This window comes from Mustelus asterias, unplaced genomic scaffold, assembly GCF_964213995.1.
Source record: "Mustelus asterias unplaced genomic scaffold, sMusAst1.hap1.1 HAP1_SCAFFOLD_35, whole genome shotgun sequence".
In the NCBI taxonomy this organism is placed as follows: domain Eukaryota; kingdom Metazoa; phylum Chordata; class Chondrichthyes; order Carcharhiniformes; family Triakidae; genus Mustelus; species Mustelus asterias.
The window spans coordinates 2,491,252-2,510,415 of NW_027590117.1; the positions used below are offsets into that span (position 1 = coordinate 2,491,252).

A 19,164-nucleotide genomic window follows, 5' to 3' on the forward strand; every position below is an offset into this window, starting at 1 on the left:
TATAACCCGCGGTAATCAGACCCCGTTCAGCAATTTAAAACGGAGCAAATCTCAGCTCACTGGAAAAGCAGAAACATAGAGATTACCAACCAACTCCTTCACACAGGCTTCACAGGGACAGAGAGAAACGGCTGATTTCTGATCCTCTCCCCTGAAATCGGCCGGGAATGTTACAATGGGAAGTGCGGAGAGAATCCCCAGCCCGATCCCGCCGGTGGAACAGGCAGCTTTGTGTCCGGAGAATAGGGAGCGCCGGGGGGAGGCAGATCTTAAAGCGCTGCAATGAACTCAGGTCCCGTGTGTGCAGAAATCTGGCTGATTCCGTCCTCTGGGAAAGCTGCGGAATAAACAGATCAGCCCGAAAATAACCTTTTCATTTCCGTCTGTACTCTGTTGCGGGAGCGGCTCCCAGATCACCCGAAATAACGAATAAATAATCGTATTATGAATTTAATTCTGCTGCTGCGAAACTGTGAATATAGTTATCATTAAATCTAAAGAACGACCTTCCAATGTGGTGTTTCTCCTCATTGTCCATCATAAATCCCAGACTAGAATTTAACATCCGCGCTCAGTTCAGTTTGATTGTCCCTTCAATGTGAAAGTGTGTGTAAGGGGCGGGTATGAAGTCCCATTCACAGCATTCAGCACCGGGACAAATCTCTATCCTCCAGAAAGACATTTCTCATTCACTCAATAAGGGAAAAGATGGCGCAGCTTTTTCACAGAGATTGTGGGTGGCTCTTAAAAGAGCCGTTGTGTTTGGAGTGTTTTTCAGTCCATGGGGAGTTTTACTTGGAGCTGGTGTACTTGGTCACCGCCTTTGTCCCTTCCGACACGGCGTGCTTGGCCAGTTCCCCGGGCAGCAGCAGGCGCACGGCGGTCTGGATCTCCCGGGAGCTGATGGTGCTGCGCTTGTTGTAATGGGCCAGGCGGGAAGCCTCACGCGCGATGCGCTCGAAAATATCGTTCACGAACGAGTTCATGATGCTCATGGCCTTGGAGGAGATGCCGGTGTCGGGGTGAACCTGCTTCATCACTTTGTAGATGTAGATGGAGTAACTCTCCTTCCTCGACCTTCGCCGCTTCTTCCCGCCCTTTGTTCCCGGTTTCTTAATCACCTTCTTCGCCCCCTTCTTGGGAGCTGGTTTCGATGTTGGTTTCTTCTCATCAGCCATCTTGAATTTCACGCAGAAATAAAGCAAACCCCTTCCGAGCGCTGATTAAATAGACAGTCCCACAGAACTATGCTAATGAGGAATTGGAAAAGCAATGATTGTGATTGGACATTTTGAAAGTTATTACAGTCACTTATCAGGGATTCAATTGAGTGGATATGAAAACAGACCAATCAGATTGAGGAGTTTCCGCCAATCACAAGCCCCCTTACCACAATCAGGAAATACATTTCACAAAGAATCTCCAGCGCCAGTTTCTCAGTGTGTAAAGATCCACCGGGAAATGTCGCCTGGCTGTCGGTGTGAGGGACCCTTCTCCACAGAGGGACTGTGCGGGAGTGTGGGATTCCTTCCGGAACTGTGAATCTCTGGTAATGTGTGTGAGTGTGGGATTTACTCACTCTCTCTGATACAGTGTGTGAGTGTGGGATTTACTCACTCTCTGACACAGTGTGAGAGTGTGGGAGTTACTCTCTGATACAGTGTGTGTCTGCATGGGATTAATTCACTGTTTGTAAGTATGGAGTACATTATGTGAGTTTGGAAATCATGTATCTGACTTGCTCTGACCATGTTTGAGTGTTGGATTCATTCTATATTTGAGTATTGGACTCATTTGTTTCTGGGGATTCATTGTGTATCTGTTCGATAGTGAGGCATGTGAGTGAGTGTATTGATTCTCTCCCTGGGGATAAAAGGCAGTGCTGAATTAACTGTGCATGTGTCACATTCACCATGCTGGACTTATTCTGTACTTGTCACTTTCTGGAACTGTATGTAAAAGAGATTCACCCTGTTACTGTCATTCTCTAACACTGTACGTCAGTGTGAAATTGATTCAGTCTGGGTTTCTTTGTCTGAGTGTGAACTTCTCATCCACTGTCAGTGCCTGGTACTGTGTGGGAATGTGAGTTTAACTCTGTACCTGTTAACATCTGCTGCTGTAAGGGTGCACGGATCTCAATCTGTATCCGTCAGTCTATGCATCACTTTGGGCGGCACGGTAGCACAGTGGTTAGCACTGCTGCTTCACAGCTCCGGGGTCCCGGGTTCGATTCCCGGCTCGGGTCACTGTCTGTGTGGAGTTTGCACATTCTCCTCGTGTCTGCGTGGGTTTCCTCCGGGTGCTCCGGTTTCCTCCCACAGTCCAAAGATGTGCGGGTTAGGTTGATTGGCCAGGTTAAAAATTGCCCCTTAGAGTCCTGGGATGTGTAGGTTAGAGGGATTAGCGGGTAAATATGTGGGGGTAGGGCCTGGGTGGGATTGTGGTCGGTGCAGACTCGATGGGCCGAATGGCCTCCTTCTGCACTGTAGGGTTTCTATGATTCTATGATTCTCTGGTGCTGAATGGGTGTGTGGAGTTCATTCTGTATCTGTCAGTCTTTGGTCCCAAAAGAAAATATGCGGAAAATCTCAGCAGGTCTGGCAGCATCTGTAAATAGAGAAAAGAACTGATGTTTCAATTCCAGATGACCGTTTGTCAAACCTTTGACCCGGAGAGAGGGGGGGGGGGCAAGAACAATACAGCACAGGAACAGGCCCTTCGGCCCTCCAAGCCCACGCCACTCCCTGGTCCCAACTAGACCATTCTTTTGTATCCCTCCATTCCCACTCCGTTCATGTGGCTATCTAGATAAGTCTTAAACGTTCCCAGTGTGTCTGCCTCCACCACCTTGTCCGGCAGCGCATTCCAGGCCCCCACCACCCTCTGTAAAATACATCCTTCTGATATCCGTGTTAAACCTCCCCCCCACCCCCGCCTCACCTTGAACCTATGACCCCTCGTGAACGTCATCACCGACCTGGGAAAAAGCTTCCCACCATTCACCCTATCTATGCCTTTCATAATTTTATACACATCTATTAGGTCACCCCTCATCCTCTGTCTTTCCAGAGAGAACAACCCCAGTTTACCCAATCTCTCCTCATAACTAAGCCCTTCCATACCAGGCAACATCCTGGTAAACCTCCTCTGCACTCTCTCTAAAGCCTCCACGTCCTTCTGGTAGTGTGGCAACCAGAACCAACGTTCTATACAACTGCAACATCAGACCCCAACTTTTATACCCTATGCCCCGTCCTATAAAGGCAAGCATGCCGTATGCCTTATTCACTACCTTCTCCACCTGTGACGTCACCTTCAAGGATCTGTGGACTTGCACACCCAGGTCCCTCTGCATATCTACACCCTTTATGGTTCTGCCATTTATCGTATAGCTCCCCCCTACGTTAGTTCTACCAAAATGCATCACTTCGCATTCATCTGGATTGAACTCCATCTGCCATTTCTTTGCCCAAATTTCCAGCTTATCTATATCCTTCTGTAGCCTCTGACAATGTTCCTCACTATCTGCAAGTCCAGCCATTGGAAGTGGGGGAATGGAGAGAAGTGGGGGGTGGAGAGAATTGGGGGAGGTGGAGAGAAGGGGGAGGCAATGTCAAAGCCACGTTCTTAATGGGGGAGGCAATTCACAGACAGGTTCTGAACAAGGCCAGGGGGACACAATGGCAAGAACTCATTATTCAACATTGTTGCTGTTTTCACTCCCAAACCGCCGGGAAGGTGCCTCATTTAGTTCCCATCTCCCAATGTTTGTTATTATTATTGTACAATGAACAGCGGAAATGTAACTGCACAATAACCACGAGAGCAGCCGTACAAACAAGTTCTACTGTCGGCAGCAGGTTTGGAGTGGGAAGGAGAGGGTTTACAAAGTGGCTGCTTGTTTATTTTTCGATATTTGTTTAAAGTGGGAGCAGGAAATAGATATCTGACCTGTGCAAAAGTTACTGCTGCTTCGCACAGCTCAACTCAATCAGCAGTGCATGGATTGGGCTGTTTCTGAATGTCACAAAATTGTTTTAAACTCGCCCCAAACACCCAGTGAGCAAAAGCAGTTTGGTGTATTAGTGAAGTGATCTCAAATATTGTTTGTGCTCATGGTTTTCCTTTTACCCAGGTTCCCAAATAATTGTTATTTGTGAAGTTATATCGAAACTTTTGTACCTTTTATTTCATCTGTTCCTCAGTTAAGTTAGTTATTTTTCTTTTTACAGGCAGATATTTGAAGGTCTCAGATGATTCCTTGGCACAAGCACAATTTCATCAAGCCAGTTCCAACACAAAGCAGTTCCAGTATCATTCACAGAGCACAGAGATACTGCCAACTCATTGGGTTCACTGTCACAAAGAGAAGTATTCAGCCCCATACTGTTTGCAAGGTAAGAGACAACTTTTCAATCCAAGAGTTGAACAGGAAAAGAGGCTTTTTTTTATTTCCTTCCCCACAAATGTGGGACATAGGATCAGGAGTTGACCATCCAGCCCATTGAGCCTGCACCACCATTCAATCTGATTATGGCTGACCATCTCCTTCAATGCCCTTTCCCCTCTCTATCCCCAATTTCCTTTTATGACATTGAGATTTAGAAATCTGTCAATGTCTACATGAATGTTTACTCTGTGTGTGAACTTCCACAGCCCTCTGAGCTACAGAATTCCAAAGGAGCACAACGCTGAGTAAAGAAAAATGCAGATCTCGGTCCAAAGAGGATTTTCCCTTATTTTAAAATTGTGTCTAGACTCCCAACCGGGGAAACATCTCGCCTGCATCTACCATGTATACCCTTTTAAATACTTTGTTGTTTTCAGTGAACGACAGGCCCTGTTTCCCCAGGATTTCTTCATAAGACAGTCCCACCATTCCTGGAACAAATCTGCTGAACGGTCATTGCACTCCCTCTGAGGCAATAATATTATTCGTAAGGTGAGGGGACTGAAACTGCACACAGTATTCTAGATGCAATCTAATAACACTGCTATACAACTAAACCAAGGCTTCACTACTCCTCCTGTACTCAGATCCTCTTGCAATAAAGACCAATGCACCATTAACCTTCCAAATTACCTGCTTCATTTCCTTGTTACCTCCAGTGACTTATTAATGAGGATACCCATGTCCCTTTGTACATCGACACTTTCTAACCTCTTAGCATTGAAGAAATACTCTGAACATCTGTTCCTGCTGCGAAAATGGAAAATCTCACACATTCCACATGATATTCCATCTGCAATGTTCTGAACATCTCATTACTTCTGTCCAAATCCTCCTGAAGCTGCTTTGTATCTTTCTCCCAACACACATTCGCGTTGAGCTTTGTGTCAAGTGCAAACTCCTCAATATTATATTTGGCTGACAGGTAGATACATCAATCACAGGATTTCAACAAAACACACCACTCACAGATATAAAACATTGTGTCATGTTGGTCACAAATTGAATAAGAATTCATAGCCAGAATAGACAAAAAAATGATGTTGTGATACTAAAAAAAATTGCAATTAATTACCTCAGAATATAGGCATTGACACATTTTGTAAACCAATCCAAAACTCTCAATGAGTCAAACTGAAAGATGCAATGACAATTCTGTTACTACAAACTGCAGTAATTAATTACCAGGTTATGTATCCAAATGTTACCATTCACAGAGGTATAAATTGAATACCATTTGCACAACTTAAAAACAGCTACTGAATATAACCCATGACTGTAAAATGTACCCAAATCCATGTGATAAATTGAATCAAATGGCAAATAAATATCAATGCATTATGTTTTAAATAAATAGTTTCTAACACAGTGCCTGAAATGCATGTAAATTTAAAGTGCAAAAGTATCCCACATTTCAATACATCACAAGGAACAACTGCAGGAGGATTGATTCCTACACTTGCAAAGATAACGAGAGAATCACAGATGTAAATTTAATCCTGCATTCACAAATTCCCAAGAGACAGATGGAAGAACAAAGAATTCCATAACATACTCATGAATGACAACGACAGAATGATTCTTACACCCAAACGTTCATCAGAGGAAAAGTGAAACAAAATGAACTCCACACTCACACGGTATCAGCAAAGTAACATTTACAGAATGAATCCTGTAGTCATACACAGCACCACAGGAACAGAGATACAGAAGGAAAATAACTTCGAGCTGCTGTACCAGGGATGGATACAAACAGTATGAATCACACACTCATGTTCTTACTCAAAATCTGAAGACTGCAAAACTGAAATCAAACTCATGTTGACTTCATGGCAAACTGAGGAACAGAATTAACCCCATATTAACATACAACAGCGGAGACTGACATAGTGCCAGAGTCACAAAATCGTGTTCATCTCATCTCACACATGCAGACGGACAACAGTGTCCAATACTTATAGGCACAAAATTAATCTCATTCTTTATAAGAGATGGAGAGATGCAGATTGAGTCCCACACTCAGCCTCACTGAGTTGTTGCAGTGTATCTCACGGATGGTCCACATTGTGCACCAGTGGCTGAGGAATTAAATGCTGAAGCTGGTGTGCAAGTGAAACCCAAAATATTATTTTGTTTTTGAGATTCTTTCATGTTGTTGGAGATGCACTTACCCAGTGAGTGGAGAGTATTCCATCTCTGACCTGACATGCGACTTTTCAATTGTGGAAAGTCTTTGGGGAAATAAAGGGTCAGTCAGTAGCTGTGGACATGCTCTGCTCTATATTTAAAGCCACAGTCACATTGTGACAGGATACGAAAAGAACCTTGGAGTCATTTGTCATTAATTACAGTCACAAAATGATGACCATGCTGAAACATAATTAAAGATGTAAATTGTGAGGAAGAGTAGGCCATTCAGCTCTTTGAGCCCATATTGTCACACAATGAGGTCATGGCTGATTTTCCACTTCAACACCATTTCCCTGCTGTATCGCCATATCCCTTGATGTTACTAATACGTAGAAATCTATCCATCTCACTCATGAACTTAATCAACAAGTAAGACTCCACAGCCCATTGGACTGATAATTCCAAAGAATCACCCACTCAGGGAAATAATTCCACCACATCTCAGTCCTAAATGAGCTGTATCCTTTGGTTCCAAATACACCAGCCAGGGAAAGCATACTTCCTGCTTCTACCCTCTTGGGCCCTGTAAGATTGTTGTATGTTTGAATGTCAGCAACTCTCATTCTTTTAAATGCCAGAAAATAAACACCTGGTGTTTCTCGTTTTTACTCATCCAACAATCCCTCCAACCAAGAAATTCATTTCGTGAACCTTCATTCCACTCCCTTTATGGCAATCATATCTTTCTTTTAGTAAGGAGAACAATACTGCACACAATAGTCCAGCTGCTGTCTCAGCAAGACTATATAATTATGGAATACTCTGCATTTCTGAATGGAGGGCTGTGACAAGTGGTGTTCCTCAGGGATCAGTGCTGGGACCTTTGCTGCTTGTAATATATATAAATGATTTGGAGGAAAATGTAACTGGATTGATTAGTAAGTTTGCGGATGCCACAAAGATTGGTGGATTTGCGGATAGCGATGAGGACCATCAGAGGATACAGCAGGATATAGATCAGATGGAGATTTGGGCGGAGAGATGGCAGATGGTGTTTAATCCTGACAAATGTGAGGTAATGCATTTTGGAAGGTCTAATACAGATAGGAAATATACTGTAATTGGCAGAACCCTTAGGAGTATTGATAGGCAAAGGGATCTGGGTGTACAGGTAAACAGGTCACTGAAAGTGGCAATGTAGGTGGAGAAAGTAGTCAAGAAGGCATACAGCATGCTTGCCTTCATCGGCCGGGGTATTGAGTTTAAAAATTGACAAGTCATGCTGACGCTTTATAGAACCTTAGTGAGGCCACACTTGGAATATAGTGTTCAATTCTGGTCGCCACACTACCAGAAGGATGTGGAGGCTTTGGAGAGGGTACAGAAAAGATTTACCCGGATGTTGCCCGGAATGGAGGACATTAGCTATGAGGAGAGGTTGGAGAAACTTGGTTTGTTCTCACTGGAGCGACGAAGGTTGAGGGGAGACCTGATAGAAGTCTACAAGATTATGAGAGGCATGGACAGAGTAGATAGTCAGAAGCTTTTTCCAAGGGTGGAAGAGTCAATTACTAGGGGGCATAGGTTTATGGTGCGAGGGGCAAGTTTTAAGAGATATACGAGGCATATTTTTAACACAGAGAGTGGTGGGTGCCTGGAACCCGTTGCCGGGGGAGATAGTGGAAGCAGATACGGTAGTGACTTTTGAAGGGCGTTTTGACAAGTACATGAATGAGATGGGAATAGAGGGATATGGTCCCCGGAAGCGTAGGGGGTTTTAGTTAAGTCGGGCAGCATGGCTGGTGCAGGCTTGGAGGGCCGAAGGGCCTGTTCCTGTGCTGTAATTTTCTTTGTTCTTTGTTCTTAGTACAGTAAACATCTTTATCCCGTATTCAAAACATCTTGTAATAAAGGCTTACATTCCATTTTCCTTCTTAATTGCTTGTTCTAGCTGCAGATTAGTTTTCTGTGACTCATGAACAGGAACAGTCAAGTGCTTTTGAATTTCAACACTTTCAAGCCCCTCATCATTTAAGGAATACTCTGCACATTGCATTCCATCTGCAAAATTGTTGCCCACTCTCTTAGCCACTTCAAATCCCCTTGAGGAGTTTTTGCCTCCTCTTCACAACTCACATTTCCAGCTTATTTTGTGCATTCTCCAAAGATTGATATAGATTGTGAATGTTGGGGCCCAAGCACTGATCTTTGTTGTACCCTACTTGTCATTGTCTGCTAACTTGATATGACCTATTTATATCCATTCTCTGTTTTCTGTCCTTTAACCAGTTCTCAATCTAGGCCAGTATTCACCATGTGTTCTGATTGTGTTTATTAACCTCTTGTGTGGAAACTTATCAAAGGATTTCTGAAAATGTAAATATACCACAACAGCTGGTTACTCCTGATCTATTCAGTTAGTTGCATCCTCAGATCTCCAACAGGTTTGCTGAACCTGATTTCACTTTCATCAGACCATCAGGAACTGTTAAAAATAGAAACATAGAAGATACAAGCAAGAGTAGGTCATTTGGCTCTTGGAGCCTGCTCCAACATTCGTTTTGATTGTGGCTGATTATCAAGATCAATATCCTGTTCCCGCCTTCCCCCCATATCCCTTGATCCCTTGAGTCCAAAGAGCTATCTCAAATTTACTCCACAGATTGACCAAGATCTGGGTGAAGAAATTTCTCCTCACCTCAGGTCATGTTTCCTGGATTTGTTGTCACCTAACATAGAAGCAAAGAAACTAGAGGTAGGAAACAGAATACTGTATTTGCAATCAGCAAATTGACAAGAACAGCATAAAACACTGCTACTCATAAAATACAGCAGCTACAGAGTACAACCCACATCTTCCTCACACTGACAGGAAAAATAATACTCACATTGCAACAATTAACAGATTCTGCGTAAAGACACGCAGACCTACCACACACTGACAGCAGGACATACTTGAAGTCCTTCCAGGCCAGAAACAGAGAGGGACAGAATAAAGCCCGTTGTAATAAAGCAGAAAATGACTGGCACAGACTGAAATCCATATTTATGTTTCAGGAACTTATAAACAATCCACACCTCGCTAGCAGAGTGTACTAGATGTTGAATAAAGAACATGCATAAGTTAATAGTCACGGTAGGCAGGATGGTGTCTCATCTCTATTTAGTGCATTAGTGACTAAGTGACGTTTCATAGAATCCATACAGTACAGAAGGAGGCCATTCGGCCCATCGAGCCTGCACTGACCACAGTCCCACCCAGGCCCTTTCCCCGGAACCCTATGTATTTATCCTTCAATCCCATGACGCTAAGGGGCAAATGTTGATTCGTTGGTTAGTGTTGACTTTAATTTGTTACAGTACAAGTTGTGAACCTTTGTCATGTGACCCTTTCAGATGGTCACTGGGCAATATCAATCTCAATGGGAACTGTAACATCACACATAACTGAGACCTTGAGAATTAGTGGTAGAGACACACTCCAAATAATAGAACAGCATGTTTGGGAAAATACCAACACACTTATACCAAAGACTGTTATGCATAGATTAAAAACTTACTCACATGGCAGAAATTAAAGTGTGCAGTGAAATAACACAAACAAATCCAAAACTGAGAAGCGCAGCTCGAAAAAAATCGCAAGATTTTCCATTTCAGAAACCAACAGGTGCCAAATGAAATACAGAATAACATCCCAGAACCAACAGACTGTAAAGCCCACACTCTCTTAAATACTGAATGTTATAGAGAAAATAAAACACACGGACATATATCAGAGATTGCATTTTCTGAATTAAATCTTAACATCACCGACCGTAGACTAACAGAGATAGAAGCAACATAGAAATATCAGATACGAGTCGACACAGCATGAAACCCACTCGCACATGGCTGACAGAGAAGCAGTTTGAAATAGAATGTGTGTATCCTGTTGTGGAATCGCTCTCGCATTGTTCCATAACTGGTACCGAATAGATTCTGTTTGATCCCTCAATGTCATCCCCCCAGCACTCTAATAGTTTTTTAAATACTTTTCCAATTCAATCAAATCAAATCCAATTCAGAGTCTCAACAAGTTGAGACATTTCAGATCCAGGCTGACAAGACAGGGCGAGCGACCAAACCACCCTGTCCTGGGCCTGATCTACATGAGCCAAGCTGATTGGAGGAGGGGGAGGTTCCTCCTCCAAGACTTGAGCTCATTTGCATCTTAGCCAAAAGGCCGAGATGCCGCTTTTAAAAATTGCTTCATATGAAACATATGAAGCTTCAGTGTAACCTGATGACCTCGACCAAGTGCGGCCGAACATGGGCTGCCGACCATACTACACTTGATCTTAGCCAAAAGGCCGAATAGTTGTTTTGAACAGTAAATCACCCTCCGGGATTGTTTGACTAATCGTCCCTGAACACCTTGCAGCCAGTAATGTCCAACTCTCATTCCAGTCCTTCTTTCAGTCACTTTTCTGTTTTAGCCACAATGCTAGTGTCACATATGGGACTTGTGGCTGCTGCTTATCAAACATATTCCCTTTTAACACGCACAGCAGAGCTCGCATTAACCCCTGCCTGAGCCCAGATATTCTGCACTGCCAGCTCCCGGTGATGGGCAGAAGTAAAGCAGAGCAGTTGGTGCTGGTGAGGAAGGGGAAATGTATGAACAGTATCAGCAGTCTGATAGAGTGATGTGGGATTAGCAGCAGAGAGAATGCGCTGGTGCGGGAGAGGGAGTGAGAGGGTCAGGGGGTTGGGTGGATCGGGGCGGACAAGGGGAAAGGACGGATTGACAACAGACAGTTTGTGGATTTGAGCAGCAACCAATGTGTTTGGGTGTCTAAACTAACCAATCAGAGACAGCATCACGAATTGACATCACTGTGAATGAGCCAATGGGGAACACGTCTTTCAGCCATGCTTCATTAGCATAGGCCTCTGCTTTGGTCTATAAAAGAGGAGTTCCGAGCGCGACTCAGTGATTCTGTGTCTGAAATTAACTGTAACAATGGTGGATGAGAAGAAAGCGCCGGTTTCCAAGAAGGGCGCTAAAAAAACGCAGAAAAAGCTGCCAGCAAAGGGAGGCAAGAAGAGGAAAAGATCCAGGAAGGAGAGTTACTCCATCTACGTCTACAAAGTGATGAAGCAGGTTCACCCCGACACCGGCATCTCCTCCAAGGCCATGAGCATCATGAACTCGTTCGTGAACGATATTTTCGAGCGCATCGCGGGTGAGGCTTCCCGCCTGGCCCATTACAACAAGCGCAGCACCATCAGCTCCCGGGAGATCCAGACCGCCGTGCGCCTGCTGCTGCCCGGGGAACTGGCCAAGCACGCCGTGTCGGAAGGGACAAAGGCGGTGACCAAGTACACCAGCTCCAAGTAAAACTCCACAATGGACTGAAAAGCAGCCAAACACAACGGCTCTTTTAAGAGCCACCCACAATCCCTGGGAAAAGGCTGTATCATCCATTTAGTTTCAATTATTATATTACGACGCAGCGTCTCGAACAATGATAATTGTTGTTTTTCTGGTTATCAATGAAAGACACGGAGGAATGTAAGTCAATCGCCCCGTGGATCATTGGCTCTGAGTAATATTTAAAATTAATTAACTGGTTCCTCACCCTCTCTGGGTTTAGATCTCAGACGCGTTGATATTCGGTCCCTTTTCCAGGCTTTCGAAAGAGAGCGAGGTAATGGAGCAAATGTGTCAGAATCATCGAATCCCTGCAGTACAGGGGGCCATTTGGCCCATCGAGTTTGCACCTACAACAATCCCTCACCCGTCCTCGTAACCCTAAATATTTACCCTGTTAATCCCCCTCATACTGGGGCAATTTAGCATAGCCAATCCACCCAACCCGCATACCTTTGGGTTGTGTGAAGAAAGCGGAGTGCCCGCAGGAAAACCACGCGGAATCGGGGGAAAAAGTGCAAACTCCTCAGTTTCCAGTTTGGTCTCAATGATCGATCAGTTTATTCCCTATAAGCCCCGGTTGTGCAGGAACCCTCAGTCTCGACGAAGATGGAGAACAGCCCGTCCGTTTGCAGAACGATGTCAATGAAACTTTCTGGCGGCTGGTTCGAGAGTTTTAAAAAGAAAGAGATTAACCCCGAATGTATCCCGCATTCTAAAAGCAAATCTGCAACTTGGGATAAAATGTGAAATTGTGCAAACACAGACTGATGTTTTAAAAACGTTGTTGATAGATAGTTAATTATTGATGGGATTTGGTATTAACCGCATTTCTTGTTTGAGAAATATATCTGCGTACTTTCCAAAATTGAACAATTTATTTTCGGCTTGTTTTCAGATAAACCCAGACTGAAAATCAGAAACTGCCAGTTACAGGTTAACTATAGACTGGGGAAGAGAGAAAGGGAGATTCTTACATTCCTCAAAATGAATTCACCATTACCGATTAGAATAATTTCCGAAACTCTTGTTCTTTTCCGCTATGGCGGCTTTTACGGTTTGAAATGAAATCGGTTGGAATCTGAGATTTTGGCGCCGTTATTTTCCGCTATCACTCCGTGGGCTCTCCGGATTGGTGAGTTAAGCAGATTTCTGATTGGTCATATGAACAAGATGCTGAGAGGCAGCAACAAAGTGACCAATCAGCAATGTCCGCACCTCCATTCCTCCCGGAGCTATAAGAGAAGCGAAAGGGAGTGGATTTCAGCATTTTTTGTGAAAGTGTTTGTGAGATTGTGCAGATGTCTGGAAGAGGAAAGAGCGGCGGGAAAGCTCGGGCCAAGGCCAAGTCTCGCTCCTCCCGGGCTGGACTGCAGTTCCCGGTGGGCCGTGTTCACAGGCTCCTGAGAAAGGGCAACTATGCTGAGCGTGTGGGTGCCGGAGCCCCGGTCTATCTGGCTGCTGTGCTCGAGTATCTGACCGCTGAAATACTGGAGTTGGCCGGGAACGCGGCCCGGGACAACAAGAAGACCCGCATCATCCCCAGACACCTGCAGCTGGCCGTCCGCAACGACGAGGAACTCAACAAGCTGCTGGGAGGGGTGACTATCGCTCAGGGCGGGGTGCTGCCTAATATCCAGGCCGTGTTGCTGCCCAAGAAAACTTCTGCGGCCTCGTCCAAGAGCAAGTGAAGCGACCGTTCTTTAATCATAGAAATCATAGAAACCCTATCGAGTCTGCACCGACCACAATCCCACCCCACATAATCTGATAACCCAAAGGCTCTTTTCAGAGCCACTCACTTTATCTGAAAAAGGGCGATCTGTTTAACCGTCAGAGACACTGTACTGCTATTCACAGTAGAGCTGTTTCTCGCTTTGCTTTATCAATCCGTAATTCGCCCTGTGCACATTATTGACCCAGGTGTTTTAATGCATGTAAATTTATGCTATTTATTGGAGAACATTTTACATATGTTGGAAATATCATTTCCAGCACCATGTCTGAGGTAATTATTTAAATGCAGGTACACAATTGCCCCAGAGTGAGAAACAGCATCAAAGATTGATGGCTGAAAAGCACCTCAAACTCAACGGCTCTTTTAAGAACCAACCACAATCTCTGAAAAATCTGCGCCATCTTTTCCCTTATTGAGTTAATGAGAAATCTCTTTCTGGAGGATAGAGATTTGTCCCGTTCCGGAATGCTGTGAATGGGACTTCATATCCGCCCCTCACACAAACACTCAGATTGAAGGAACAATCAAACTGAACTGAGAGCAGATTTTAAAACCCAGCCTGGGATTTGTGACGGACAATGAGGCCCAGCACAATATCAGGACGTAATTATTTACATTTAATGATAACTATGTTCAGTTTCAGAATAAGATTTTTTTTTCACTCGAGTTATCTGGGCACCGCTCCCGGAACAGAATAAAGGCGGGAATTAAGAGGTTATTCTCGGGCTGATCTGTTTATTCCGCAGTTTTCCCAGAGGACGGAATCAGCGAGATCTGCGCACAAGCTGCGCCTGAGTCCATTGCAGCGCTTTAAGATCTGCCTCCCCCCTGCCCTCGCTACTCTCCGGACACAAAGCTGCCTGTTCCACCGGCGGGATTGAGTCAGGAATTCTCTCCACACCTTCCATTGTAACATTCCCGACAGCTTTCAGGGGAGAGGGTCAGAAATCAGCCGTTTCTCTCTGTCCCTGTGAAGCCTGTGTGAAGGAGTTGGTTGGTAATCTCTATGTTTCTGCTTTTCCACTGAGCTGAGATTTGCTCCGTTTCAAATTGCTGAACGGGGACTGATTACCGCGGGCTATAGATAAGAGATTGAGAAATTCAAACTGTTCCTAAAATAGCGCCAGGATTCTGTGAGGGAAAATACAATAAACAGATTATAAAGTATGAGATTTAAATAGTTTCCTGAACATTAAGGTGTTCCGTTATTTTATATTTTTCCTGCACTGAAATTGGCGGGTTTTTCCCAATTTGAAAATGTGAACCAATCAAAACCTCCCATTTCTTCTCCCTTGCTCTCCGATTGGTGAAGAATTGGATTGAAATGTGAGTGACCAATCAGAGCTAGAGTCTGGCTGCAGCCTCACAAACCGCTCACAATGATTATTAATAGAGATTAAACTGACGGAATCTGTATTTGAGATATTAAATGTACTTTGTTTCCACAGATAAATATTTGAAGAAACCACATATTTCCTCCACACGAGTTACAGGGAAGAATGTCGCCAGCTCCTTCTCACACATACTCCGAGCTCAGAGAAATAATCACATTTTAATTTGATGTTTTTAAGTTTCCTTTGTACTTTGATTTCTGTTCGGGCTGTTCCCCCTCCTTTTTGGGGAGCTGCCCCTTTTACTTTGTCCTGATTTAATCTGAGTTTGTTTACTTGGTTTGGTTTGACCTAAAAAGAGGACACAGACAGCTCATCAATTCCACAGTCTCCGAGAACAGAAATTATTGCAGAGGGACATTTTCAATCCAGCAATCAAACAGCAGGAATGGCAGATGCTGTGTCCCTATCACGTCTCGTTTTCGTACCAGGATGGCCGAGTGGTTAAGGCATTGGACTTAAGATCCAATGGACATATGTCCGCGTGGGTTCGAACCCACTCCTGGTAGAAGGATTTTTAACACTACATTCTGCACCTTCTCCTCTGTATACACTGCGAAATGCGCACGCAACCAGAGTTTTCACAACAGAGTAATTATTTCTTGTCACAATAAGAAATCAAATCAAACTCAATACCGCCGACAGGGTGATCCATAAATCCCAGTCCAAACCATTATCAGATCATCACTGTGTCAATCCCACAATAGAGCAGCCTTAGCTCCAAATTAAGTATCTGATAAAACCGTAAAATGGTTTTTTGGTTAAATGTTACACAATTAACCTTAATAATGTACTTTGAGATTCCAGTTAAATACCAGTCATATCACCCACATCAGGGGTTTGGAACTGGCAGTACTAATCGCCATGGTGAGTTCTCACAAATACATTAGATACAAATCTGAAGGACAATCTCAGATTGAGATATTCTGAAAGCGAGTATAACCTGAGATACAAACTCAGGTTCCAGTTGAAAACTCACCTAAATTATGAACCTAAAAGTTACAATATCAATTTGATGACTATGAACTGAACCATAAATTATAAACTAATCCTCACTCACACTGAGCCAGATGGAAGACATTGTGCCAATTCCAGACTGAGCTCCATTTTACACCCATGTCAAAATTCTTACTCCGAATCAGACTGTCACAGATCATATCAATGTGAACAACCTGAGTGAAACTTGCATAGCAATCCAGTATCAGATTGAAGGATACATTACCTTTCACAGTTGTGTTCACAGTGACAGAGATTTGTTACTGGGCCAAAACTCACTCACATTATTTTCTTCAAACCTACTACATCAGTGGCCTATTTCTATGTTGGAAAGTTATTTGGAATTAATCCAAATAGATAACTTGTCCCAGAGATTGAAGGTTATTTAATTAATCCCATACTCACACTAAATACCAAAGACTGATAAATAAGAGAATAGTTCTGATCACATGTTCAGCATCAACAGCTGAAAAGTACAGGCTGTTTACTGCACTCACTCACAGGAGCTGAGTCTGAGTGATATGAAATAAATCACACACACACCAATTGTATCACTGAGGGATTTGGAAACAACCAAAGGCTCACACAGAGTAACGGAAACAAATGGAAGATTAGACAGAGAGAGACGTGAGTGACAAATCCCAAATGAGACACACAATTTTAAACAGCACCATAGATTTACATACATGATTAATTCCACTGACAGGAACAGCATGAAGCTGATGTTCTGCAAACAGTACCAGAGGAATTAAAGCATATATTCCACAAACAGCAGCAGGGGATTTAAAATTACTGATGTTTGCCACACTTATATGAAATGCTCACAGATATAGAGGCCATTGACAGGTCTCGAATGATCCAACACTCACACACTTTATAAGAGTCTGCCAGATATATATAACTGGCTCCTTCAGAAATAACACCAGACAAATTCAGATTCAGAATGGAACCAGATACTGAAACATGTGAATTGATTCCAACACTGATTGTGTGTCTTGGGCAGCCCATACCTACGGGGATATGGTGGATCATGACGGCAAATCCTACCATATACATCACCAGGCAGGTCGCTACTGCACAAATAAAAGCAAATTACTGTGGATGCTGGAATTTGAAATCAAAAGAGAAAATTCTGGAAAATCTCAGCAGGTCTGGCAGCATCTGTAAGATGACAAAGGTCTTCGACAAAGGGTCGTCTGGACTTGAAACGTCAGCTCTTTTCTCTCCTTACAGATGCTGCCAGACCTGCTGAGATTCTCCAGCATTTTCTCTTTTGCTACTGCACAATGTGATTCTGCAATGGGGCAACACTTACTAAATAATCCTGATTGTGCTCAGAATTACACTGAAAATGTGACCAGAAGGGCAGAGTTTTTTTTTGAAAAATGTGACCTACCCTTTAAGGCAGAGGTGAGGAGGAACCTTTTTGATCAGTTGTTTTTTTTTTCTTTATCCATTCATGGGATGAGGGCATCACTGGCTCAGCCAGGATTTATTGCCCACACTTAATTGCCCTGGGGTAGGCAGTGCTGAACTGCAATCTTCAACTGCTGCTGCCAATGTCATGTAGGTACACCCACAGTGTGTTTTTTCTTTGGCAGGGGGGGGGGGGGGGGGGATGCTGGGGAGTGGGAAGTTCCTGGATTCTGACCTACTGACACTGAAGGAACGGCGATATATTTCCAAGCCCTGATGATGAGTGGCTTGGAGGGAGATTTCCAGGTGATGTTGTTCTGATGCATCTGCTTTTCCTTTTCCTTCTAGGCGATAGTCATGGTGGGTTTGGAAGGTTCTGTCAAATACACCTTTGTGAATTCTGGCAATGCATCTTGTAGATGGTGTGCACTGCTGACCCTGTCTGTCAATGGTAACATAAGCCTTATTGTGACTAATAAATACACTTTAACTTTAACTTTTGGTGGAGGGAGTGACTCTTTGTGGTTGGGAAACGAATTAAGTCAGATATTTTGTACTGGATAGTGTCAAACTTCTAGTGTTGTTGGAGATGCATTCACCCAGGCAAGTTACATGTGGAAACCGGGTACTCCGGCTTCCTTCCACAGTCCAAAGATGTGCAAGTTGGGTGGATTGGTCATTCTAGATTGCCCTTTGTGTGGTAAAAAGTGAAGGTTAGGTAGATTAGCGGGGTGGGTGCGTGGGGCTCTGGCGATAGGACATGGATGGGATGCTCTGTTGGAGAGTCAGTGCAGTTTCAATGGGCCAAATGGTCTCCTTCAGCACTGCAGGGATTCTGTGATTTAAAGGTCATTTGACTGTCCATCGACCTCTGGGTTATGGGCCCAGCACACTTCCGCTGCGCCACTCTGCTATAAGCTAACAGTTTCCTGCTTATTATTGCTGAGCTGTAGCAGGACAAAATGTCACTGTTGCATTGCTGTTTAATGTCAGAAAATGTGCTCGGCAGCTCCGCCTGGCGGCACAATTCCATGCTTAACACACCAAGAATGGAACACACATAAAAGCAGCAAGAGACTGACAGGAGGCACACGCAGAGGAGAATGGACCGACTGATCATTTGTGTAAAGTGTTCATGAAAAGATCAGCCATGATCTTATTGAATGGCGGTGCAGGCTCGAGGTGACAAAAGGCCGACTGATGCTCCATGCTTTTATAATCTCATATTCTTCTTTGGATCCAATACTATTAATTTATTTTGTTATCCATGATTGGGCCACTTTCCAGTTATGTTTACGTGCCAGAAAGGAATGTATAACTCTTCCATTACATACAACTATGCCTTAAATATTAGCCATTGCCTATCGACCGTTATGCCATTTTATGAATCTATTAATCCGTAATCTATTTTAGCAAACTCACCTCTCATAACTTCCTAGTTTACGTTATTTAGGTTTAGGATTCTCGTTCAGGATTGGATCTGAGTCATGCTTCTGGACTGATGGGAGATGTTCCACAAAGCAGTCACTCAATCTACCAATGCAGAGCACATCATTAGCAGTGAAATTTTAGAAAAAATATAATGTTGCAAAAGCTCATTCTCCTGCATGTAGACACTGAACTGTGA

At 43.8% G+C, this 19,164-nt stretch overlaps 2 protein-coding genes, 1 non-coding gene and 1 pseudogene across 4 annotated transcripts; 3 read left to right on the forward strand and 1 right to left on the reverse strand.

Moving 5' to 3' along the window:
• Nucleotides 1-365: 365 nt before the first annotated feature.
• LOC144482269 (histone H2B pseudogene) lies at nt 366-1,182 on the reverse strand (annotated as a pseudogene). The gene has a single exon (XR_013495919.1). The product of XR_013495919.1 is annotated as a histone H2B pseudogene (transcript).
• A 3,074-nt stretch (nt 1,183-4,256) lies between these two features.
• Nucleotides 4,257-11,963, forward strand: LOC144482238 (histone H2B type 1-M-like). The gene is made up of 2 exons (XM_078201428.1): nt 4,257-4,400; nt 11,535-11,963. The coding sequence occupies exons 1-2, from the start codon at nt 4,257-4,259 to the stop codon at nt 11,961-11,963; spliced, it is 573 nt and encodes a 190-aa protein (XP_078057554.1).
• Nucleotides 11,964-13,297: 1,334 nt separating this feature from the next.
• Nucleotides 13,298-13,687, forward strand: LOC144482289 (histone H2A). The gene has a single exon (XM_078201472.1). It carries the CDS (start codon nt 13,298-13,300, stop codon nt 13,685-13,687), a length of 390 nt encoding a protein of 129 aa, XP_078057598.1.
• A 1,864-nt stretch (nt 13,688-15,551) lies between these two features.
• trnal-uaa (transfer RNA leucine (anticodon UAA)) lies at nt 15,552-15,633 on the forward strand. Its single transcript has one exon. It is a non-coding gene; the product is annotated as a tRNA-Leu (tRNA).
• Nucleotides 15,634-19,164: the final 3,531 nt, after the last annotated feature.